Genomic DNA, 27,479 nt, shown 5'->3' on the forward strand with positions numbered 1-27,479 from the left:
TCTAGTTCCTGCAGTAATGACATCACTAAAACAGTTTTTTGACTAACTTCCGCCCACAGGAATACACAAAAAGGGGGCGTGGTCTTGTTACGCTCCGACGGAGAAGAAGGAAGAGCTGCATTTGTGTTTGTCGCCATGTCGTCGAAATGCTGTTATTTTCATCTCGGAGTCCAATCACCTTTGTTTGGGCTTCCCAGGGACGCTGTACTTAGAGGTCAATTGTTACAATTTATGTCTAACTCTGGTTCCCGAAAATTATAATCCACATGTAAAACTATGTGCAGCACATTTTGCTGAGGACAGCGAGCTTCCTCAATCTCAATCAGTTTAATGCTGGATTCGAACAAAGATTATTCCTGAAAGATGGAGCAGTTCCCTCTTTGTCTGGAGAAGGCGTTTTTTATGGACCACAACCGTAAGTGTATTTTATTATTTAAGTTGGTGCGTTTAACAGTTTCTGTAACTAGGGCAACGCTGTTTACCTTTGTTAACTAGATGTTAGGGCTGTGCAAAAAAACTAATGCGATTTTCATGCGCATCTCTTCAGTAAAAACGCTCCTGTGATTATAAGTACATCTCCAGCACATGCTCCTGCCCACGTGCTTCTCAAAACTAGCCCAATCATGTTTCCAGGAGGGCAGCGCACGCTCAGCTGCTGTCGAATCACAACAAGGAACCGCTGGCCCAATCAGAACTCGTTACGTATTTCTGTAGGAGCGACTTTATAGAACAAGGAAGTCATCAGCCCGTTTTTATGACAGTGAAAAGAGCGGTATACAGATAGGTGAATTGTGTGAAAAATACTCTGTTTTTCTTACACGCAAAACATGAACACGTTATATTACACACTGTAAACACACACAAAGCTTCAAAAAAGTGTGAAAAACGGGACCTTTAAAGTGACATTCAGTTTGCACTTAAGTACTGAATATTTTTCTGATGTATATTATTTCATTTATTAGTACTCTTTTTAAAAGTATGTTAAATTGTACTTCATTTGTACTAAATGTAAATGCATCGAGTACAAAAATGACCTATTACATGATGGTCTCCCAACCTGGTCAATCTGGTCTTTTGGCTGGATTTGGAAGGAGTTTAGTCAGTTTTCAGCTGGTCAGACATGACCATCTTAACTAGAAAACTAGCATTTTGTTTTTTGAGCAGGCAGTATATAGTGGATACTCAATAAGTCAATAAACAGTATTCCATTCCCATCTCTGTGTGTGGTTATTGAGTGTAGATTTGAGGGAGGTCAAGGCAGGCCTGTGGTACGTGCAGTAGGAAATGACAGTGTCTCTGGAGACGAGCTTTAATGGGACATCACTCTTGTCTGTGGGAGCACAGCTGTTGCATACACACTCCAACACACTGCACAGGAAGCTGAGACAGTGGTTTCATAACTCATGGCCTTTTGGAGAGGAATGTGTCCTCTTTAAACATCTGTCACATTTTAGATAAGTACATCAATCCAAGCAGACACTTTCACTCTATGTGTGATTGTAGAAGAGTTCAGTAAATATTCATTTCCTCTGATGTGTGTTTTTAAAGTCTGTCTGTGGTGATGCAGCAGTTCTCGGCGTCTGACCTTCGCACTGGTTGTTATTAGTGTGGCATCAGTTCATGCCGCTGCAATTTCTTTTTATATGCACACCATCTGGGGATTGATTTCCATGCCAGCTGATTAACCCATAGAATGAGTGCAGTTTCCATAGAGACACAAAGTCAGTTGATCAAATGTGGCCATTTTAATTGGCAGAACCCTCTGGCTTGCGCTCGGGTAGGAGCTTGCTGATTGGTTAATCGGTTGCTGTAAGGCACAGATGACAAACCATTGACCCAGGGAATTTGCTTCCTGCTCATCTGCCCCCAAGACTGGTCATAATGAAACCCTACACAGTTCATTAGCTGTCTGTAAAGGGTATTATTTGATCCTGGGGGGTGTCTTCATCTCATAGGAATATGTGGATACAGTGAGGATCAGTTTTTCTCTTCACAACAGGCTGGTCTCTTCACTCATCCTTCTGTTTTCACCCAGACACATGGCCTTGTAGCATCCAGGCTCAAGATGGCCAGGTTTCTCTTCTTCTCTCACTATGAATTGGCCTCAGTCTGATGATGAGGAGGGGGTTGGGCAGAAGACTGTGCCCTGATTGTTGTTATATTGGTCAGTTTGTTAAACTGAAGAATGTTGTTGCACATTAGCTGGAGAGTTGCTTGTCAGGATTATAATGTTGGAATGTAGCTAGTTTAGACAAAATGGTAATTTACTAACCATCATGTCATTCAAGACATTTTTTTTTTTTTTTAATCATGTATTGATTTTTTTCTGTTCAGTTATAATCAATGGGGACTAGAGCTTTCAAGCTTCAAAAAGTATACAAAAGCATCATAAATATAGTGTATGTAAAGTACTGTTTAAGGATGGGCGATATACCGGCTGGGCTACGTGGGCATGAAAACGTATCTTTGCATGTGTATTTAAGCATTGTGGTTTAAATACAGGTGATTTTAAGCCATTGAAATGCAATCAACAGCAAAAGAGAACTCATTTCACTATATGCATGCGCTGTCTGAGAGACTGCTTCTGTCAGAGGTCCGTGCATGTAAAGAAGGTGCTCATAGAGCAAGTTATTTTTGCTACTTTATAGGCCTTAAATTCACACACTTGTATGTATCAAAATGCCTGTCTTTGCAAGTATCCTTGTAAACACAGTAGGTCTTAAACGAAAACAAACAGCTGAGAAAGAAAACATGTAACCCTGTATTGGATCTGGGCAGCTCTTAAAGTCTAATATTCCTGCTGTCTGTCATTCATGTTAATCAAACAACAAAAGAGAAAATCTCTCACTGCTCTTGACTAAATCACTCTTGTAACTTTAAAAAGAAAAAATATTTACTTTAATAGAAATAAATTACTTTATACAATGTATGTTGCATTTCTTATTTGTTTGTTCTACTGTAGTTTTGTCCTTTTGATTGTAATTAATTAATTTAATCACTGACTGTTTATTTATCTTCAGTGGGCTTGAATTTAGTTTTTTGGTGATATTAACACAAATGGAAAAAATCATGAAATGTCAATGGTAGCAAAGATTTTGATATCATAAAGCAAAACTGTATTATATATGTAAATAACTGTATTGTAATTGTATATATTGTTACCGTGAAATAAAATGACTCATATCGTGATATAAGATTTTGGACATATCGCCCAGTCCAAGTAGGGCTGGGCGATATGCAAAAAAAAATGATATCTCGATATTGTAAAATTTTTTACGATATTCGATATATATCTCGATATGTTTGCATTTGCATTTAAATAATAAAAAATAAAACATGATTTTCTTTTGCCCATTAAAAAAAAAAACAAAAAAAAACATTTAGATTAAACAGCTAATTTAAGCAGTTAAAAAATCTAGACCAAAAGATCACTTACTGCTTTTTATTAAATTAATACATGTAGGCCTATATGTAACTGAAGCAGTGCAAATTAAGTAACAGTTACAGAAAGTGCATTCTGTCAACTTTTTAGTGCATGCAATTCACAATTTAAACTATGCAACTGGGATAAGTATTTTATTTTAATTAATTTATTATAAAATTAATTAGTTTTTAAGCTAAGAACACAAGTCTGTCAACTGTCTGTGGTTTTAAGAGAAGCTCTGTGGAATGAAACTATGTTCCTACTGACACTAAAAACCCTCTTAGATGGGGAGCTAGTTGCTGAAGCACATCGCTATTTCTTATATATAAATATATATAAATGAATACCAAAGACTTTTGCATTTTCTCTGTCTATATTATGAAAACTGGTAAACATATCAGTGAAATTCCCCAATAGTAATTCCAAATAGCCATAGCCTATGTTTCTCTATTCAAACATCAGCGGTCGAGTAAGTGCATTTATTTTGCGATCACAAACGCAAACAATACAGTTGAGATCTCACGACAGAACACAGACCGGCTGAACGACGCTTTCATTAGATCGCTCAATTCCAGCTTGTTAGTGTTTTCAAATTATCGTCGGCGGCTCTTCCGCAATGAGGAGTGAGCACGTGCGCATGGTTGCCAGATTGCTTAAAATAAGCAATGGAGCTCTGATTCGGAGATTTAAACTCTTGTTATCTGGCAACCGCTATCATTACAGTAGTAGAGGGGCGTAGAGCAGTCAGCAGTTACAGGTTCCTTTTTTGGACATTCGGCGCGTTCTTTTGGGAAAGTATGCTTGAATTTGAAATATTCGATATTCCCGATATATTCAAATTGTACATCGTCGTCAAAATTATTCCGATATTATCGCTAATATTCGATATATCGCCCAGCCCTAAGTCCAAGTACTGTTCAAAAGTTTGGGGTCACAATGTTTTTGAAAGAAGTCTGTTAAGTTCACCAAGGCTGCATTTGTTGATGAAAAATCTGTAATATTGTAAAATATTATTACAATTTAAAATATCTCTTTAATATTTATTCCTGTCAGTGTTCAATGTCAGCTTTATGAAACCGGTTGCGATTTACAGTCATCAGTCTGGTTTAAGAAAATAATCATAACATATCACATGATCCTTCAGAAATCATTCTAATACGCTGATTTAAAAAAAGTGACGTGACATACAGCCAAGTATGGTGACCCATACTCGGAATTCGTGCTCTGCTTTTAACCCATCCAAAGTGCACACACACAGCAGTGAACACACACACCGTGAACACACACCCGGAGCAGTGGGCAGTCTGTTATGCTGCAACGCCCGGGGAGCAGTTGGGGGTTCGATGCCTTGCTCAAGAGCACCTCAGTCATGGCATTGAGGGTGGAGAGAGAACTGTACATGCACTCCCCCCACCTACAATTCCTGCCGGCCTGAGACTCGAACTCACAACCCTTTGATTGCGAGTCCGACTCTCTAACCATTAGGCCACGACTTCCCCCCCTTAGTAGTGCTCAATAAAAAAAATTCAATTATTAATGTTAAAATCAGTTGCTTAATGTTTTTTTTTTCAAAATTGTGATACAATTTTTTTTACAAGATTCTTTGATGAATAGCAAGTTTAGAAGAATAACATTTGAAATACAGAAATCTTATGTAAAATTATGAATGTCCTTGCTGCCACTTTTGAAGAATTTAATGTCCCTGCCGAATAAAAGTATTAATCTCTTTAAAAAAAAAAAATCATACTGACCCCAAACTCATTGTTTGACTGAGGAATATAGAAGCAGATTAGTCTCAAATATAATTCACGCAAAAAACACGATTCACACATGCGTAGACAATTTCACATGCATGAAACCTAATTCACGTACACACAAAAAAAATTCACGTGCGTGAAAAAAAAATATATTCACAAAAAGCAATTCACAAGCGCAAAATAAAATTATATATTTATAAAATACATTTCACAAATGCAAAAAACTATTTGTAGATATACAACTGTGCACAAAAACCTGAATGTTTAAAATGTACGAGTGTCTGAATGTACGAATCGTCATTTACTACGAATCCACTCGGATTTGTGTGTGTGTGTGTTTTTGAGACTTTCCTGGCAGAGCTCTCTTCCCACGTGGGTCTGTCGTACTCTTTAGCCAATCAGATGCGAGCTTACCATTCAACCAATCATATCATAAGCCACTGAGTGCATTCAAGGAGCACGATTCTGCGCACCTTTAGCGCAATATGGATTAATTAGAACGGAAATTAAGCCGTTACATCAGTAATCCAGCATGGCGAATGAAGAACGGGAAGCACGGGCGTAAGAGTTTAGTGTATTTCATAAAAGTCTGTGTTTACACATTTTATCATTTACACATTCAATCAAGACAGTTTTTCTAGTTAGAAAACTAGTTAGAAAAAAATACAGTTGTAACAGGACAGTTACAGTAATTATAAATTAAACAGCAATCAGGATAGTAAAAAGAAAGACCTGTAAAGACAAAAGTAACATTTTGAGAGTTGTGAAATTATAATTCTAAATAATCTTGTTTTATAAATTGATGTCTGTTAGGTCAGTGTGTACTTTCTTACATTAATACATTTTAAAACATGTAGCCTAGTCATTGTTAACCACTACGTTGAAGCAATGTAGTTCGATCAAGATAAACAACATCACATATTTAGAAACGTTGTTTAATTTGTAACTATATATGTTATAGTGGTTCTCAACCTTTTTTTCCACTGGGCCGCACTATGGTCCAAGTCCAAGTGCAAGCGGATTGCACAGGTTCGAGTAGCAATGGGCTTCTTCACACTGCCTCTACATGTGCAATTGTGCTTTTGAAGCCTACTGACCACGCGCACCTGTCCGCGCGGTCATAAAAAAAATGGGAGGTACGCGTTCGTCCTCTCAGAGCCTCTGCACACACTCTCCCCATGACGATGATTACGTCACGCCTACCAAGCGGTCCATAACGGACTCCCCGTGGACGCGGAAAGTTTAACATATGGCTTAAGATGCAGCCTGTAAGATGCGCACAGGAGCATGACTTTACGCGACATTGCAGAAAATGTGTGTTCACAAATGTAGCCTATGTTGATCCAAATATGGAAAGCACATTCGAATTTAATAATATAAGGTTCTCTCCAGAGATGTTTTGCCACATTTCTTCAATTAAAGATGATTGCTATGTAATATATGGTGTTCCCATTTGCCTGAACTTCAAGTAAAATGCGGGGCAAACCGAAAATCCAGCACTGTCCTTCACTCATGATACTGCGACTATTATTTTTTCTACGTGTTCATTCGCTGGCATTTTTCACATTTCTTTTTTTTCTCCCTTAAAAACAAATTTGTCCATTATGATGCTCAATTTTACCGAACTAATGGCTGTTGATTAAATTCTGCAAAAATGGGCGCTTGTATGTGTTCGTTAAATGAGTAATGTTATGTGAGTAGGTCTGATCATGTCTGAAAATAATATATGAAAAACAAAATAATTTAACATAAAAAAACATTAGGCTATAGCTTACATTCCTTAAGTAAATGTTTAAATTAATGTAAAAAAATAATAATAATTGTAAAACTGAAAAAAAAAAATTAATTGTGTTCAGCATGGTGGGACGCATTTGAATTCGTGACGGGCCGCGGGTTGAGATGATGCTGCTGCTAGCTCCATGGTCATTTAATAGGACTAGCCTATTGTTTCTTTTACGCGGCTGAAAATAACTGTGCTTTCTGTTACTTAGCCTGTGTCTGTCACTCGTCCTCTTAAAAGTGGAAGCTTGTGCTTTGCTGCATTATATTGAAACGTTGTTGATGTTCTCTGTTCATGACTCTTTATATGGCGATAAAAGACAGCTTTGTTGCGTTTTTTTTTTACCAACCCGGTTGGGACATAGAAGGGGGTGCACAGGAAAAAAAGTTTGGGAACCGCTGCACTATAACATAACGGTTATTGAAATTAGAACGACAGTACATTGAATTAAATTGCAATGAAGTTACAAACGATCCGCATCATTAAAGAGAATAAGCTCCGAAATATATAAAATAAATAAAAACGAGGATCAATCTGAAACTTTTCAAGTGCGACAATAAATAACCTACACACGATCCACAACATAATTAAGTTGCAAAGAGCATAGGCTCAAACATAAAATAAAATGAAAGAGGATGCATCTGGAACTTTTCGAGTGCAGCGCAAAAGTCGCTCAGCCTGCAGCGAGAGAGAGATTTCCTCAAGATTTTTTATTTGCTCATTTTCTTTCTCTATTCTCTTCGTCTCTGTTGCCTCCAAATCCTCACTCTCTCTTGGCCCTCTCCTCCTGACTAACAACTTTAAGATGTCCGACTTGACAGTTTCTCTGATTTCAGCCAGTTAAGCATATTTATAATATATATTATGGAATGAATGAAACGAGTTGGCACGCATATTAGCCTGCAGTACATAAAAGAAGAACAGTGCGTTGAAGACAGCATCTTCATTCTTCAATCTTCATTCGCCATGCTGGATTACTGATGTAACGGCTTAATTTCCGTTCTAATTAATCCATATTGTGCTAAAGGTGCGCAGAATCGTGCTCCTTGAATGCACTCAGTGGCTTATGATATGATTGGTTGAATGGTAAGCTCGCATCTGATTGGCTAAAGAGTACGACAGACCCACGTGGGAAGAGAGCTCTGCCAGGAAAGTCTCAAAAACACACACACACACAAATCCAAGTGGATTCGTAGTAAATGACGATTCGTACATTCAGACACTCGTACATTTTAAACATTCAAAGGTTTTTGTGCACAGTTGTATATCTACAAATAGTTTTTTGCATTTGTGAAATGTATTTTATAAATATATAATTTTATTTTGCGCTTGTGAATTGCTTTTTGTGAATATATTTTTTTTCACGCACGTGAATTTTTTTTGTGTGTACGTGAATTAGGTTTCATGCATGTGAAATTGTCTACGCATGTGTGAATCGTGTTTTTTGCGTGAATTATATTTGAGACTAATCTGCTTCCATAGAGGAATCATTCAGACTTCATTTGTAAACTGGATCACATGATTCATTGAAAAGATGTGACTCAAAAGAACAATTCATTCATGAATCTAAAATTGCTACTTTTCTCACAAACTCATGATGATCTTGGGCAAATGTTAAGATTTTCAGTGAACAGTAGACTATTTCACATAATTTCAGATGGGGGACTTGAAATGTAGTGCATGACTTTTTTGATCTTTTTGTAATTTTAGAGCTTTTTCATAATCCTAAACCATGCATGTTTACTATATAGAAGAAGAAGAAAAAAATGACCATTTGTGTTCCAAAGAACTCAATAGGTCTGAAACGACATACATGTGAGTAATAATGACACTTATTTTGGGGGTGAACTATTCCTTTAAATCACTTTGTAAGTGCCCCGAAGCAGACTGAGCTTCCTGTCACAGTGAGTGCAATGTAACAACAGACGACACGCACCCCTGTGTCCAGCAAAGAGCCAGAACACAGCATATGTCGAATATGCCATTCTCCTCTAAAGTGGCCAAAGAGAAGCTGTAAAACCATTGGTCTTTTAGAAGCTAATGGCCATTTGATTGACATCTATAAAAGCTTAATGATTCTAACTGTCTCCTGCTGCAAATATTTCAGCATTTATGCTACAAAGAATGCCGACGATTTCCATAAGGGGTTACAAAATACATAAGTATTACAATGTTCTTTTTTTAGAGCACGCTCCTGGAGATGAGTTATTATCAAAGCTTCTGTCAGCAGAAAAACTTATAATAACAGAGTATCCACAAAATTCCTTATTGCATTACTCCTGCTCCAGTGCAATTATTTATTCAGGAGATGCCGCTGGCGATCGCATGAGAATCTTTTACCGGATGCGTTCTCAGCAGCAGCCCAGCTGTGCTTTTCCACAAGATCCCACCCTCGCTGTGACCCCTGGGGAGGAAAGTCTTTGCGATATAGTCGTCTGTAGCTATAAAGTAACTTTAGCCCAAATATCTGTATGGTATTTTTTCCACTCTTTTTTTTTTTTTGTTTTACCTTGGCAGCGAGATACTGTGAATTTATAGGGACACATATACTAAAGGATCCAGATGGACACAGTTCTTACACATGATCCGGTGATCTGGATCTTCATCCGTAATGACTCTGGCAAAGAAGTGACCAATGGCTTGCCCAAAGTGTTTCCAAGGACCACAGTTGCTCATCTCGATCTGGGACTACAGCCTTTCCAAACACATTCCCCCATCAAATGGCTTTTCCAGTGCCTTATTTTATATGGCAAGAAACACACAATCCTAGCATTCCTTGTGAAGGAATCGCTTCCTTTTTAAAATTTTCATTCTATCATTTCAGTAAAAATGGGTCCCATATTTCTTAGACTATAGTTTTCATAAGCAGTGCTGGATTTAGGTATATTATATGTTACCAAAATCCCTTCGTCGACAGTTGTAGAGACTTCATGATGAGGAACAACCCAAAACAGTGTAGCCATCACATCTTGGTAGACACCTCTGATCACCATAGCAAATGCATGGCAACCCTTGGCAGTAAACATCCAGTTTTGTGGTTTATATATCTCGTCATCTGCATGTTACACTCCCTGAAATACAATCATTAGAGGAAATCATTGCACAAACTATCTTCAGATCACAGTTGCTATAGTTACTCTGTAGCACATTTGTGAGGATCTAGACAAAGTTCTTGGGGCTTGTTCCTCAGAAGGAAATTGATGCTGGTGCTCACATGCATTTTAGCAGATGCTTGAGATGTGTTCATGCTGAGAGACCTCATAAGCACTCTGCTACTGGGAACCAATGATCCATTGTCTTCATTAGACCATGAATGCAGAATTTATCATCGCATACAAGAGTTGCTTCTGCTTGCTGTGCTACTGGTTAATTCTTATGTAACCAGTTGTGATTTATAGTCAGTAATTTGTAAGTTTGACTAAAAGTATCTGAAGATTTCAGGATTGCACATGTGAAGATGTTCTGCACAATGTGCTGTCTGGTACTGCAGTATGTGCAGAGCTCCCTTCCTCCATCTAATCGCCTGCTCTCTTTGTTTCCCTGCAGGCAACAATCACCAGAGCCAAACAAGTGTTCAGGTAGGACTCGTTTTTCATTTTTGGTTCTGAGAACTGTACAAGACTTGATTTTGAATAATCTGCTTGTATTTTTACATCTTTTGGGGGATTTTCCTCCTAGTATATTGACATATTTGAGGTTTTTGTGGTATGTCTTTTCCAGTTGAATCCAGTTTAAAAGATACATGATGCTAGGAAAGTTTTCTTATGATATCCAATTATTATTATTATTATTAATCTTACTCCATCGCGTACAGAAAGCATAGAACAAGTATTTGACTCACATGCTATCAAGGGTGTAGATAATGATTTGGAAGAGAATAAATAATTTAGCATGGTAAATGAAGGTAAATGAAGATTTTACCACAATAGGATTCCTAAAATAGCATGCACATAATACTACGCTTTTATTGATTCTTTCTGATATTAATAAAAGAAAATGAATAATAAAATGAATTATTATTAAAATTATTAAATGAAACGCTTACTAAAAACAAAAAGTTGTATTTATTTACCTGCATGCCATGTGACTATAAGCCAGCATCAGTGAACTGTGAACATGTACATGTGTTGTTATTATTATTTGTGGTATATTTGTAGCAATAGCCAACAATCCACTGTATGGATCAAAATGATATTTTATGTCAAAAATCATTAGGATATCAAGTAAAGATCCTGTTCAATCAAGATATTTTGTAAATTTCCTACTGTAAATATATCAAAACTTAATTTTGATTAGTAATACGCGTTGCTAAAAACTTCATTTGGACAACTTTAAAGGAGATTTTCCAAGTATTTAGATTTTTTTGCACACTCAGATTCCAGATTTTTAAATAGTTGTATCTCTGACAAATATAGTACTACCCTATCAAACCATACATCAATGGAAAGCTTATTTATTCATGCTTATTTATGTACCAGAATTGTCTGGTCAATTTTTTTGTCCAGGGTCACATTTAATTTAAATTCTCATAGGTAAATATTTAAAGTCAAAAGGGTTCTTATGACAAAACAATTTGTGAATCCTTTTTATAGATTTCAACATAATATGTAAAAATATATGTTTATTAATATTTGTTGATATGATTATCAGTTATCTCTCAGTGTTCAAAAGAAACCTCCATTACTGAAACTAGTGCTAAGGAGACAGTCTGCACTGTTTAACAGGCATTATTTATTAATTAGAATCAGTTAATATGGTAATGCCTACGCTTCAGTAATATTTGCGTATAGTTTCTCGAGTAGCACAATTGGCTTTTTTATCTCGTACAAACCTACAGTACTTCTTCTGGTATGCATTAACTATGCATTTTAAGGAGTAGGACGATAGTATTTGCATTGAAAATAAAGACTTTGTTCAGATCAAATGCCGACTTCATGTTCTCCGTGACTTTGGGTGGCTTTCATTCTGCTGTTTCTTATCGGAGAGTTTGAGCGAGTGGAGAGGAAAGACTCACCCTTTAGAGAGGCAGCAGTGCTGTCCATCTCCCCTCACACAAAAGATCAGAAGCACTGCCCGGGCCTCAGTCTCCACTGGGATGCCAGCCATTTGATTGTTATCTGTCTATTCAGCTTGTGGAGGTGGGGCCCACCATCACACACCATCCTGGACCAGGACTCTGTTTAATCTGGCTCGCTGTCAAAAGAAACCAGCCTACATGTTTGGGTTACTGAGTGAAACATCCATGAGCCATTTGTTCTGAAGGAGCGTCAGGATGAGCTCACTGCGGTACCGTGTGACAGGATTGTGCATCTGGACATGTCTGCCACCTTGTGGCTGAGGATTCGCAAAACTCATGTGGACAAAGAGCTCTAACATAGTAAGGGATGTTTGCAAGGTTGTTCCATCACGTCATTTGGATCTGAGACTATCAATTCAATTATATTTCACACTTAAATATTTTATTAAACTGACTCTGGATCTGGAACAAAAAGAATGAGGTTTCACATTTTTCTGATTTGGTTTGCTGACTCTGTGAAGTGCAAAGTCTTTTGGATAACCATCAAACATCAATCTGTTATTCTTCTCTCCTCCCCCATTCTTTCTATGGCGCTATCCATTTTTTGTGTCCAGCCTCTGCAGTGAAGTGCATTTGGTCGATGAAGGCGACTCATCATTGTGATGTATAATGGCTCCTGCGCTGAGTGCTATGTTGGGGTCAGAGGTCGCAGGGGCAGCGGTGCTGGCTAAAGGGGAGCTGGCACTTGTAGGCACGCTCACGGCGCTCACGGCTTTCCTGCTGCTATCTGTCCTGTTGCTGCTGTGTGCGAGCTGCCAGGGGTGAGTATCATTAAAACACTCCTATTCTTTGATATTTCTAATATTTTAATACTATTGAGCAGACTATTGTAGCTGATAATATTTACCGTATTTTCCGGACTATAAGTCGCACTTTTTTTCATAGTTTGGCTGGTCCTGCAGAGATGTATAGTAACGAAGTAGAACAACTTCACTACTGTACTTAAGTACTAAAAGGCGGTATCTGTACTTTACTAGAGTATTATTTTTTTCTCCTGCTTCCACTTTTACTTCAGTACATATTTTCGATGAGTTTAATACTTTTACTCCGATATTTTTTTTATGTGCTGTATCGTTACTCGTTACAATTATAAAAATGTTACGAATCATTCCATTACAAACAGAACTGTAGATGGCAGGTTTGATGAAGCTGGCACATCATTGAGCGAATCAAGCGATTAAGAAGACTGCGCGTGCTGACTGAACTGCTGTGAAGAGAGAGATGAACACCGAGCCGAGCCAGATAATGACTCGTTCACGAGTCAAGTACCGGTTGCATCGGTTTTTTGGATCACCAGTAGTTCTTTCTGACAGTTCGATTCAATAAACCAGTTCAAGAAAACCGTTCACCGGTTCTTTTGCGCTCGACGTAATGGCGTCATAGGCGTTGACTGCAAGCATTCGGTTTACCCGCGCTCATAACATTAGCACAGAATCAGTTCAGAATCAATCACCAAAAGAATCAGTTCGGTTCAGAAACTCTGTGTGTCGGTTTGCTTCACGCTGAATCACACATGCGCAGTATCATCAGCTCCTCGGTTCTCGAATCGGACACGTCTGACAGAAACGGTTCTTGACCACTGATCTATAATGTAAGTTATATATATAGATCAGTGTTCTTGACTCGTGAACGAGTCAGTCTGTTGTTCGTTATCTGGCTCGGCTCGGTGTTCATCTTCAGTTCTATCTTCACAGCAGTTCAGTCAGTGTACTGTTTGAGTACATGAATTACTCCGGGATATTGGTTTGTTTTAACTCAGAGGGAGCGTCAGCCACATTAAAAAAGTTAACAGCTTAAGTCATTTGTGGATTAATGCTTATTGGAGACGCGAACCGTTTAAAATGATTCAGTTCGATTTGGTGAACTGGTTCAAAAAGATCCGGTTACATCGAATGATATATATATGGGTGGGTGACACATGGCAGTTTTCAGTGTCAAACATGACACATGGCAGTCTTCAGTGTCAAACATGTATGAATACAAAATATATTTGCCAAAAACCTTCTCAATATTGTGCAGAACATTATGCTTTATGTGAACATATTCAACATTAAAACAGTTCATAACTAATTTTTTCAGAATTTTCAACCAAACATAAGAAAACTCATATGGTGTGACTGTCCGGCACTTGTATCTCAAAGTGAGAACTTAAATAAAACTAAAAAAAATAAATGCAAAAATTCTCAAAAAAATACAGAAAAATAATACAGATGTCTATTTGTGAGCCTACTCTTTTCAAAGTCCAAGCATAATGTTTTGAGTCAGTTCTAATCAAAAAGATTTTGTCACACAAATCAAAATCATATGGTGTGACACTATTTTGGGATATTTGAACGGACAACTGTTTTGACACCCTTGGGAAGGAGAGGACCTTCTTCAGCAATGTTGTACAGAACTAGCAGTGTATTGCTACTGTTCAACCTGAGGTCAGTCATCATTTTTATTTTTACAATAAATCAGATATGAATTGTAATTCCCTGCATATATAACAATAAATAACAAAGTCCAATGTATGTTTTGTCCTTTTAAACATTTATTTGGGTCAATCATCACATATAAGCTGTAATTATCCACCATTGATTGTGTTTAGTTTAGTTTAGTTTAGTTTAGTTTTATTCGGTGATACAGATTTCTAGTTCATCAGACAGACACAGCAGACCCCTTCACAGAAACCTTAGAATGCTGTTTAAGTCTAAACAATGTTGTCTTCATCTCAAACCATACATTTCCTTTTCTTTTGTCAACTTGAGGCAGATAATGATGACAAGTGCAGAGAGGACAAAGAGATACAGGGAGAGAGTGAATTCAGACCCTGCAAAGAGAGAGGAGTTGCTGAGGAAAAGAAAAGAAAAGTAAACAACAACTGTCTGTTTCCAGGCAGATTTCTTGAAGCCTGGCAATACATGATAGCTAAAATACAGTCGTGGCCAAAAGTTTTGAGAATTACATAAATATTAGTTTTCAAAAAGTTTGCTGCTAAACTGCTTTTAGATCTTTGTTTCAGTGATGTACTGAAATATAATTACAAGCACTTCTTATGTTTCAAAGGCTTTTATCGACAATTACATGACATTTATGCAAAGAGTCAGTATTTGCAGTGTTGGCCCTTCTTTTTCAGGACCTCTTCAATTCGACTGGGCATGCTCTCAATCAACTTCTGGGCCAAATCCTGACTGATAGCAACCCATTCTTTCATAATCACTTCTTGGAGTTTGTCAGAATTAGTGGGTTTTTGTTTGTCCACCCGCCTCTTGAGGATTGACCACAAGTTCTCAATGGGATTAAGATCTGGGGAGTTTCCAGGCCATGGACCCAAAATTTCAACATTCTGGTCCCCGAGCCACTTAGTTATCACTTTTGCCTTATGGCACGGTGCTCCATTGTGCTGGAAAATGCATTGTTCTTCACCAAACTGTTGTTGGATTGTTGGAAGAAGTTGCTGTTGGAGGGTGTTTTGGTACCATTCTTTATTCATGGCTGTGTTTTTGGGCAGAATTGTGAGTGAGCCCACTCCCTTGGATGAGAAGCAACCCCACACATGAATGGTGTCAGGATGCTTTACTGTTGGCATGACACAGGACTGATGGTTGCGCTCACCTTTTCTTCTCCGGACAAGCCTTTTTCCAGATGCCCCAAACAATCGGAAAGGGGCTTCATCGGAGAATATGACTTTGCCCCAGTCCTCAGCGGCCCATTCAGTATGCTTTCTGCAGAAGATCAATCTGTCCCTGATGTTTTTTTTGGAGAGAAGTGGCTTCTTTGCTGCCCTTCTTGACACCAGGCCATCTTCCAGAAGTCTTGGCCTCACTGTGCGTGCAAGCATCACCCTCCTTTTAAAATGTCAAGTCTGCCATTCTAACCCAATCAGCCTGACATAATGATCTCCAGCCTTGTGCTCATCAACATTCTCACCTGAGTTAACAAGACGATTACTGAAATGATCTCAGCAGGTCCTTTAATGACAGCAAGGAAATGCAGTGGAAAGGTTTTTTTGGGATTAAGTTAATTTTCATGGCAAAGAAGGACTTTGCAATTCATCTGATCACTCTTCATAACATTCTGGAGTATATGCAAATTGCTATTATAAAAACTTAAGCAGCAACTTTTCCAATTTCCAATATTTATGTAATTCTCAAAACTTTTGGCCACGACTTTACATGATAGCTAAAATATCATCACTGTAGGCAGTGCAACTTGCAGCATTTAAGAGTGGTTAAATATTTCCTGCCATATGAGTGATCAGTACTCACCAATAAGTAGGATAATACATGGTTTGCATTGACACATGGCGACATTATCATGTGGTGTGACACTATATCATTTGGTGTGACATTCCAAATTGTGAAAATAACATACCTTTATTAATGATAAAACCTGAAAATGTTCATGGAATACATAGAAAATAGTATCAGCAAGAGTCACAAATATTTTTATAATTTTCTAGCAAGGTTTGTCACAATAAATAGAAAATATGTTGAAAGACCGACGGCATAGGTCTCACATTGAGCAATGTTTTAGAAAATAATACACAAATTTAATTAATTTTCACAAAACTATAATGGATCACAGTTTAGTTATGATAAATGACTTTGATAAAGTGAGTAACTTAAGAAAGGTATAATCCATTTTCAGTTTATATACAATTATTTTCATGTCACACCATATGACGATTGTAAGCACTAATACAACAAATTGTCACATAAATTCTGATTCCAATTGAAAATTTTGAAACAACATATGTTTCTATAAAGATGAGAGTTGGTAGAACAAAAGTCAACCATTTTTATGCCTGTTATTTGAAATTTTTGAAAAAACACTTTTTTATGGTACATATGTCACCGACCCATATATAACCTTTATTTAAACAGGAAAAGTCCCATTGAGACACAGTCTCTTTTACAAGGGAGTCCTGTATAGCACGTGCAATCATAGGTTACAAGCAGTGTTGGGGAGTAACTAGTTACATGTAACGCCGTTACGTAATTTAATTACAAAATTATTGTAACTGTAATTAGTTACAGTTACTACGAAAAAATGAGTAATTAAATTACAGTTACTTATGAAATTTTTAACGATTACAAAGGGGATTACATTTGAATATTTACACACATCCACATACAGATTTAACTGATTTCTTTCCCAAATTGCACTGACTATTCTGAGACATACCGCCCTAATAATTTCCCGGATGCGGAAATACAGTCTGGTTCGTAGAATCCAGTCATAAAAATGGAAATTGCCTAACGCGGACGGAATATCCCACATTTTGGATGACTAAATCAAAAGTAGGTCAGTACACTTGAATCAAAACATGACATGGACTAGTGTCTGTGAATATTAAGCCCCAAAAATGCAATAGCCTATAGGACTTGCACATTCTGCGTGTCTGTGGAAATCAGGCGCGGACTGGACACCGGGAGAACCAGGACAATTCCCGGTGGCGTGGCAGCCGATTTTGCCCCACTATTTAATATCATTATTGTATAATTGCCTGCCGAATGTACTAAAGCGATCATTTGCGAATCCGCCATTTGATAATTAAATATCTAATAAGTCATTAAGTGTTAGTCATGACTCGCACGCTCTCCGCAAAACGGTTTGGATCAGACTCAGAGTAATCAATGCGAGAGAGAGAGAGAGAGAGAGAGAGAGAGAGAGAATAGAGTGGACAGCTGGAGCAGACAAGCAGAACTCCTGTTCAGGGTTTCAGGTCAGTTTCATCTGTAAAGATGCTTTTTTGTCTTTGTTTTTTTATTTATTTAATCAAGCAGCAGGACGTTGCTCACCAGTCATCACTCAAAATACTATATACAGGACATCATTATTATCTGTTGTAATGTTACAGTAGGAATTTAGCTGAAAAAAAATTCTGATTTTTTTTATAGTTTTAGGGGGAGCTACGACAGACAACAACACAACCCTTACGAAAATTAACATTTTAATATTTAACTATAAATCCAGAGAAAATGGTTACTATTGTTTAAATGTGGTGACCAAAAATGTAAAATTATTTATTATTTATTTATTATTATTATTTAAAAATAAATACAAATCCATTTGCAAAAAAACAAAAACAAAACAAGGTTATTTTACTTTTATATAGGCTAATAAAAGCAAGGTTAATTTTTGTAAGGGAAAAACATGACTCGTGTACAGTATTAGGATTTTTCTATAAAGATATTGTAGTATTGTAGAGTATTGTATTGTAAAGTATAGTTTTGTTCAATCTTGAGTATTAAAGTCATGAGAGAGATGGATAACAGGGCAAAATAAAGAGACTGAAGAGAAAAATGGAAGTGAAGGTGCAGTTCAGGAGAGAACATTTAATTATTTAGCATGTCCCCAAATTAAAGATTTAAACCTTTTTTATGTCAGGTCCATACAAAAAAAAAATAGTTTTGTCCATGAATTTGTTTGTATGAGTTTGAATTTTCCAGTCTGAATTTTTTTCCCAGTCCGCCCCTCCTGTAAATTAATGGCAAAGACATGGTTTCATTTACTACACATAGGCCTACTGAAGCTCGCAGTGTTTTCAACCTCTGCCATCTCAATATAGGAGTACACGAGCACATAATTTCTAGAACTGCTTTGTGTCACTTAATGTGCATTTTACTTATTTTGAGAAAACTATCATCATATACAGACAGCAGTTTAAAAAAAACACCAATGTTTCAGGAGTTTATTACACAGAATATGTCACATGCTTATTAGATAACTGTATTTAAGTTGATGTATATGCTTTTATTTATTATTCTTTAATTTTCACAAATTTAGAAAAGTAATCAAAAAGTACTCAAAAGTAATTAGTTACATTACTTTAATAAAGTAATTGAAAAAGTTACACTACTATTACATTTTAAACAGGGTAACTTGTAATCTGTAACCTATTACATTTCCAAAGTAACCTTCCCAACACTGGTTACAAGACAATAAATTACAATATAAAATACAATGCAGATTTGCACAAAATTTACAAAATATTTGCATGTGAAGATGCAGTGAGTTTAAAATATATAAACAAACGAAAATAGAGGCTAGAAGTCAATGTCCACCCACCATGATTCATTCGTGAACCGGATATCCAGACTGCTTTGTTTTGAACTGTCTTACAACAGACACTGAAGAGAAGACAATGCTGAATAAAGTCGTAGTTTTTGCTATTTTTGGACCAAAATGTATTTTCGATGCTTCAAAAAATTCTAACTGACCCTCTGATGTCACATGGACTACTTTGATAATGTTTTTCGTACCTTTCTGGACATGGACAGTATACCATACACACAGCTTCAATGGAGGGACTGAGAGCTCTCGGACTAAATCTAAAATATCTTAAACTATGTTCCAAAAATAAACGGAGGTCTTATGGGTTTGAAACAACATGAGGGTAAGTTATTAATTACATAATTTAGCAAATTGGGCGAACTAACCCTTTAATCTGTTTTTTTGTTTACAAAAAGTTACAGTCAAAGGAATTGTGATTGTCCTTTAGGTTAATCATTTGAAATAGTAAAAACTAAATGTTCAAACTTTTGACTACTTTCTTTAATAACTACATAACACAAAACTTGTACTTTTACTTTCAGTACTTGAGTAGTACATTTTCAAATAGACTACTTGCAATACTTAAGTACAAAAAATGTTGAATACTTTAGTACTTCTACTTAAGTGTGGTGCTTAAAGAGCACTTCAACTTCTACTCAAGTCATTTTTTTGATAGAGCACTTGTACTTTTACTCAAGTCTGGGTTTCTAGTACTTTATACATCTCTGCCTGCGACTTATAGTCAGGTGCGACTTATTTCTCAAAATTAATTTGACATGAACCAAGAGAAATGAACTAAGAGAAATGAACCAAGAGAAAACATTACCGTCTATAGCCGCGAGAGGGCGCTCTATGCTGCTCAGTTCTCCTGTAGTCTACACTGGAGACATAGAGCGCCCCCTCGCGGCTGTAGGCAGTAATTTTTTCTCTTGGTTCTTTGTTCTAAGTAAATGCGACTTATAGTCCAGTGCGACTTATATATGTTTTTTCCTCATCATGACGTATTTTTGGACTGATGCGACTTATACTCAGGTGCGACTTATTGTCCGAAAAATACGGTAATAGCTAATACTAATATAAAATACACTTTTGTCAACAAATGTGCAGGCTCATATGGAATCTGCACATTCATTAGAATGCAATTGGAATGGCATCAGTCACACAATTTAACACATACCTCATTCCTGTTATTACATATTTTGCCTAATTTAATTATGCTTTCATTTAATAATATGAGAGTTATGCTCCAATCTTCATTTAACACAGTTTACCACATTTTACCATAAATCCATTCTGCATGATTCCACAGATTTTTCTCTCCCCAGACTGGCATGGAAAAGAAAAAGTCCACCTAGACCTGTAAATTAGATGTGAAAAAATATTCAAATGAAATGAACCGTATTACACAGTATTTACTCAAAATGTGCTAAATCATTTGAACAGTGCACTTTGAATACTAATTGTTAATATTAAGAAGGCATTACAATATTTTGGATTTCAGTTCTTAGCACAGAATCAATCAGTCTGTCACTGATGTCACCAATATTTAGTAGGCCTACATGTCATGTTATTAATTTATACAGTATATTTAATATATATATATATATTATTTATTTATTTATTTATTTATTAAGAAGAAATTATATTTTTGTACTAAATATTTTTATTTCCAAAATATAACCAAGATAAAACTTCCAAGGGCAGTTTCCTTCAGATTGCTGCAGATAAAGCTTAATCCTTGATTCTATACTATATTAAATGTGATTTGAAATGCTTTGCTGTCTAGAACAAGGCTTAATTTGCATCTTAGAATATGATATAGAATGTTGCCACACAAAGACAAAGCAACAGACAATAGATTTAGAGCACACAGCCAAATCTACAGACTTAATCAAAATTTCTCAGTAATTCTCTCCATCTGACTCCACAGGCAGAAAAAAGGGGGGCCGCCAGGAGACCATGAAAACCTGATGAATGGGGTAAGCATGTGCTTCAGTGATGTTTTCCATCGAAGAGTTTTAAGCCTGTGCTGCCTCATTGTGGCCATTCCTCGTTTTTCATTTCAAAATGCATTTTTAATCACAGAAAGTCCCAAGATTACATGAACCATCTTTAGAGTGTTTTAGTCATGAGAATGTGTGACCGCTGTGCTCGGGGCCTAGTAAAGCTGGGAGAACAGAGAAGAGAATGGACGGTCATTGTGCGAGCCGGGGTTTGTGGGAGGAAAGCATTAAGCAGACAGATTAACATTTTTGTTTGGCTGCAGGGAGATGAGAAACTTCATGCATGAGTTGCCTTTCTCTCTGGGTCTGTTGCATCTGTGAAATTATCATCCAAGGACAGAGTTCAAGAGTTCAGGAGATGTTTAGCAGTCAGGAGATTAGTGTGACCTACTGAGGCCATAATTGAGTGCTAAAACACACACATGCATATACACAAACAGCTGTATAGGCAGGATCTGTGGGAATGTTTTATGCATGAATCGTTCATTGTAACTGTCATTAAATGAGGCGGCCTGCCAGCATGTCTGTGGCTTGTTAACTGGTTATGAAGGCTTGTGGAGCACACATGTACAATACAAAGATCATGAGGCCACCACACAGCCAGATGTTGATTTTATGTTTTATTATATTCATTGGGATGCGTTTACCTCAAATGTATCGTTAGCTATGCTTTCTGCATTTGCATGCTGTGCACTACACTAACAGCAACATGAAAGCTGTAAAAATGTCTAAACTGTGGCCTTTATGCAATTGCTGTTAATAACACTTACTGGTTATGCTTACATTACGACAGAAACTGAGCTCTCTGCATTTTGAGGTTTGCGACTTATTTTGAATTTCACAAGAGTAATTAAATGACTTGTAGATTACATTAAGAATAACAACACATTTTAATACTTAAGAGTGGGTTTAATTGTTATCGACTGCACTAGGACTTTATCAAATCATTTTTGCATGGTGAAAAAGAGGTGGGTACCACTCTAAAACTCTTGCCATGTATGAGCAAAGAGATAAACCATCACTTGCATAAAACCAAACCATATAGGCTTTTAGATATTTTGTCAAACAGCTGAGTGCAAAAGATTGCACTGCATCAAACTAAAAATAAATGTTAGCTATTTTTAATCAAGTGAATTGAACTTCTCAGTTCAAATTCTCAATATATGCTACCATTCATCAAGAAATTTCTGAAGGATCAAGGGACTACGAAGACTGGAAAAAATGATGCTGAAAATTCAGCTTTGCATCACGGGAATAAATTATATTTTAAAATCTATTAAAATATCAATGTTCTTTAGAATTGTAAAACTTCACAATATTACTGTTTTGCTTTATTTGTTATCAGTTAAATACAGCCTTGGTGAGCAAAAGAGACTTATTTTCAAAAAACAGAAATCTTATTGTCTCTAAACTTTAAGTGGGAATAAAAGTAATTTAAATAATAGTAATTAATTGATTAGAATTTAAATTGGAGCAATTTAAAATAATAATAATAATAATAATAATCTTCTAGGTCTCATTGTAGCCGATATTTGTTACATTACATTTTAAGATTTATATTTATATATAGGTGTAGTCTTGCTGTCTATGAAAACTGAGCAGATAACCACTTTGGGGACAAACACACGGCTGTGACCTCAAGGTTGAGACCATCTGTATTATATAAAGTGAGTAGTAATGATTGTGACATGATTAAGCAAATGTCTGACATTATCTCTCTGTTAACGCTGTAAACCTCTATAGTTTTGATGGATATCTGAAGGCAAATCTTTGCATGATAATGTACATCTTCCCTGTCAATATATTGAGGAGGGCTTTGTTTAAATGGCGGTGTCTGTCACAGCCTGACAGGTTAAATGGGGTCTTTGTCTTTCAGTGACAATCTGAGTGGCTCTCAGCTTTTAACCTCCTGCTTCTGAAGGACTTAATCACCCTGGCAACAGGCATTTCAAAGACCTGCCACTAGGTGTTCTCAGAGTGCCACAGCATGGTGTTTTGCTACGGTTTAAAGATGCAAACAAAGAGCTCCATCCAAGTATCTTTGTCTCTGGTCTCCTTATAGCAGGTTCTCAACCTTTTTTGGTCCTTGACCCATTTTTTTATTTAAATTCTTGCACCCTGACTGGTGTCAGAGAATTAAGCTATGCATGTTACCATCTCACAAATGACCTATTACATTTCACATTCAATCAGTTTTATCATTGACCCTGAAACTATAAGACAGAATCAAAAGTCTAGCATGTATCTCATCTCTGTTTTCGTGACCCAAAGTTTGAGATCCTCTGCTTTAGCTTGCAGTCTGAAGACCGATTGCATCATGGAATGGTTTTTATTTCATTTATAGTGCATAGGTAACAAATTACATCCTATTTCTCTGCAGGTGTCAGAAAAGGAAGTATGTAGCCAGTCAGTAGAGAGCCATGGGACTGACTTGGCGATCAGCAGCTCTCATAATGGGCCTCTTACCAGTGGTACAGGTAACAGTTCTACAGTCTCATTGACACTGTCTGTAAACAACTACAGCAGATTTTCACACTCTTTCCACTTACTTTTGTCCTCAGTACTAACAGACACAATGGACACAAGTCCCCAGCCTTCAGAAGACATGCTGTCCAGCCAATCAGAGATCAGATCCTCTAAGTATCACCAGGATCGTGAATTACCCAGCATTCCACCCACCGATACCCTCAAAGCAGCCATCGATACGCAAGCTCCCGCAGGAGAAGGCACGTATGAGGTGGTGAAGGACAGCGCTTCCCGTGATGTCAGTGTCGAGGATTGTCTATACGAGACAGTGAAAGAACTCAAGGACATTGGTCTTTCCAACGGTACACTAAGCCCAGAGGAACCATCTGCACCTCTTATTAATGGCCACCCAAGCCCTGCTACACCAGACCACACCATGCTGCCCAATGGTGTGGAGTATGCCTCTGTCAACCTCAGCAAGAAGAGCCGCTACAGCACTGACATGGAGGCCAGGCGCTCGGCTGCCATTGTGAATTTCGAAGAGCCTGAGGATGAAAAACCACCTCCTGTACCAGACAAAGCACTGGATGAGAATGAGAATCAGCAGATTCCGAATGGACAGGTGGGGCTACCAAACTCTCTTTCTTACGAAAGTGTCCAGTAGAGAAACCTGTAGAGTTAACTTTTTTGCATGAATCCACATTATCGCAAGGCATAACATACCTGCACTTGTTTCGCCTGGCAGACGCCGTACAGGCACTGGATTTTTTTGATAGTCAGTGCTACCGATACTTTAGAACAGTGTTTCCCAACCTCCTGGAGGCCCCCCAAACACTGCACATTTTGCATCTCTCCTTTGTCTGTCACACCCTTTTCAGGTCTTGGAGTCTCAATGAATGAGCTGATGATCTGAATCAGGTGTGTTTGATTAAGCAGACATGGAAAACCTGCATTGTTGGGGGGGCCTCCAGGTACGTGGCTGAGAACCACTGCTTTAGAAGGCTGTGTTTTTGTTGTGTCTCGTGAGTTTCACGATAATGGACATGGAATGTCGACATATATGTAAAGCGATTGAAAGAACATAGAGAAGGAATCTCCAACGACAACTGGAAATGCTAGATTTGCTACAAGTGCCTGCACTTCAGCATCCAACTATTTATCGCCATTCATCATACAGTACTTGCGAAATAAACTGACACAGGTGTGTACAGTATGTTTACAAGGCATTTTAAATCATGGGATGTGAGGGCGTTTTCGAACGCGTCTGGCTAATCAGTGTCTACTGACATCACGGTTAGTACCAGTTGTGCTGGTTAGACCCTGCTCCAGAGTAGGAGCTAATTTGGTTCTCGAAAAAGGCAGTCCAGTACTAAAATCGCACCGTTCCGGCAGAGCGAAAACACCCAAAAGGGGCTAGTTCCACAATTATTTCTGGTACTATGAAAAGGTTCCCGCGGTGAGAAAGGCCCTACTGTTATCAACTATTCAAAGTACCAGTAAGTTGGTTTCCCTAGTACCCTAGGGGTAGCGCTGGAGTGTCTGATCCTCCTCCTGGAGGGCCTTCCTGCTGGGTTTAGCTCCAGCACACCTGCTTGAAAGTCACTGCGGCCAAAACTAAGTACTTTAAAGGGATGATTCACCCAAAAATTTAAATTCTGTCAGTAATTACTCGCCCTCATGTTGTTCCAAGACCAAATTAAGATATTTTTGATGAAATCCAAGAGCTTTTTGATCCTGCATAGACAGCAAGGGAACTACTCATTTTTGTTTTCTTTGAGCAAAAGAAAGTATTTTCGTAGCTTCGTAAAATTACGGTTGGCCCACTTATGTCGCATGAACTATTTTAACATTGTTCTTAATATGTTTCTGGATCTAGAACATGTCAGTTGTGCTGCTGTTTATGCAGGGTCAGAAAGCTCTCGGATTTCATTAAAAATATCTTAATTTGTTTTTTCTTAATTTTCTTCAGTAATCATTTTCTTTAGCAGGAGCAACTCCATCTCATGCAGAGTGATGTGACCCTTTAACATGTATAATCGAGAACAAAGTAATCTCAGAAACAAATCAAAAAGGAGCTGCACCAGCATTCTCCAGTGCCAGCTAAACGTAGAAACCGCAAGAAAATAATAGAGAACAGTGTGTTTCCAGTTTAATTACAATGTTTTAGGTTGATGGTGATATACATACGTGTGCATGTAGCATACAAATGAAGCCATCTGTAGAGGACAGCAGACAGGCTGCTGTTGCACCCGCAGTCAATGTCTGCACACGGTGTGAGCATTCACTGCAGCTACACGCTGCTTTCACCAGTCGAGGACGCCCTGCACCTCCTTTGTTCATCACTTCCCTCTTGCACTCTTGCTCTGTCAATCTCTCTCTTTTGCTCTAATGTTCACTCTCTCTCCTTTTGTTGTTCTCATTTGGTGTTTTTGCCCTGTATTTCTTTTTCCTTTGTCCTCGTACTCAAAAATCAATTACATGTCTTTTCCGACAAAAACAGTACTACATTTCATGCTCAGCCAGAGATCTACCCAAAACTGACCCATGCTTCTGTTGACCTGAGAGGTGCATAATGACTAGGGGTGTAACGATTCACTTGTTTTCTCGATGCATCAATTACAAACCCTGTTGATTCATATGCATCACTCTTGAAACATGATTTTTGAATCGTGAATCACGATCTTGGACAGTAATCGATTCAAAATGCTAAGAATCGAATTAATCGCGATTTCTATAGCGATTCAATGCTTTCAAAATGTATACACATTAAATTACTACACGCACGAATTAATGGAGACCTTGAAGAGTGTTCGTGAATCGTGCCTCTTATCTGTCCTTCTAACGCATTCTCATCCCAAGGCGTCATATACTGACCCTCTTGACATTTCGTCAACATCCTACGCATATGGCACCCTCTAGCGTCAATATGAGACACAGATTATGGGTTAAGGTTAGGGTTAGGGTGAGGGTTAGGGTTAGACCGCTAGGAGGCGCCTTCTGGCCCATTTTTATCTGCTTCTAATATTGACGCTAGAGGGTGCCATGTGCGTAGGATGTTGACGAAATGTCAAAAGGGTCAGTACATGACGCCTTGGGATGAGAACGGTCTGGTCCTTCAAGCGCTCCACTGTTTACCGCCTGAGACTGTCACAGGATTGCGCTCGCGCTCCGTTCGTCTCTGACGCAGCTGACGTGTGATCTATTGGACTCTTGGCCAGTAGCTAATGCTAACGTGAAGTAGTTTTACTTTTCTGTAGTTTGTCAATGGCTCTCTGCATCTTACCGACGGAGTTACCGGAGCCGTCGACAGCTGTGTTTATTGCATGGACGGAGCAGAAATGTAAGTGTCTAAATCATACGCACAGATCCATTGAATGATAAATGTTTTTAAACAATGCGGATAAACCGAATATACGAAGGAAACTTTTAAAATTAACCACAGCATTAACAACGACCTTGAAATAAGAGCGCGAGATTTATCTGATAATCAGATGCATGAAAGTAACGTTTGTTTCATTAGCAAACAGACATCTGGCACGTTTTCTCTCAGAATCATTCGCTGATGGAGAGGAAAAGTTAAATAGAGATGAAGACGTTTTCACACTGAAAGAGAAGCGATCTCGCTCTCATAGACGTGCCAGGCTATATCTGCAGCTAAACTGAATAAAAGCAGAATGAACTGATGAAACTAAAAAAAAACCACAAACAATTTATGAATGATGCAGTGCTAATTGACATTTATTACAGTAAAGAAACTATAAAGCATATTTTCTACCTTATTCTGTGCAGAAAATTTAAATAATTGCTAATTAAATGTAGCCTAGTATATAAAACAATCATAAAATTGCCATTAGGAAAAAAATATCGATTACAAATGATTGATTATTGTCCAGCAGTGTATTTGATTTATTACAGCTAATTAAAAGTAATT

At 37.6% G+C, this 27,479-nt stretch overlaps 1 protein-coding gene across 1 annotated transcript in view; it reads left to right on the forward strand.

Moving 5' to 3' along the window:
* The window catches only part of pag1 (phosphoprotein membrane anchor with glycosphingolipid microdomains 1), a 79,157-nt gene that overhangs the window by 44,260 nt on the left and 7,418 nt on the right, over positions 1-27,479 (forward strand). Inside the window, exons 2-6 of the mRNA XM_059556575.1 lie at positions 10,508-10,539; positions 12,593-12,799; positions 21,010-21,058; positions 23,463-23,559; positions 23,644-24,170. Coding sequence (XP_059412558.1) covers positions 12,648-12,799; positions 21,010-21,058; positions 23,463-23,559; positions 23,644-24,170 — 825 coding nt within the window. The 5' untranslated portion in view covers positions 10,508-10,539; positions 12,593-12,647. The remainder of the gene's footprint in view (positions 1-10,507; positions 10,540-12,592; positions 12,800-21,009; positions 21,059-23,462; positions 23,560-23,643; positions 24,171-27,479) is intronic.

This window comes from Carassius carassius, chromosome 8 (genome assembly GCF_963082965.1).
Source record: "Carassius carassius chromosome 8, fCarCar2.1, whole genome shotgun sequence".
NCBI classification, from domain to species: Eukaryota; Metazoa; Chordata; class Actinopteri; order Cypriniformes; family Cyprinidae; genus Carassius; species Carassius carassius.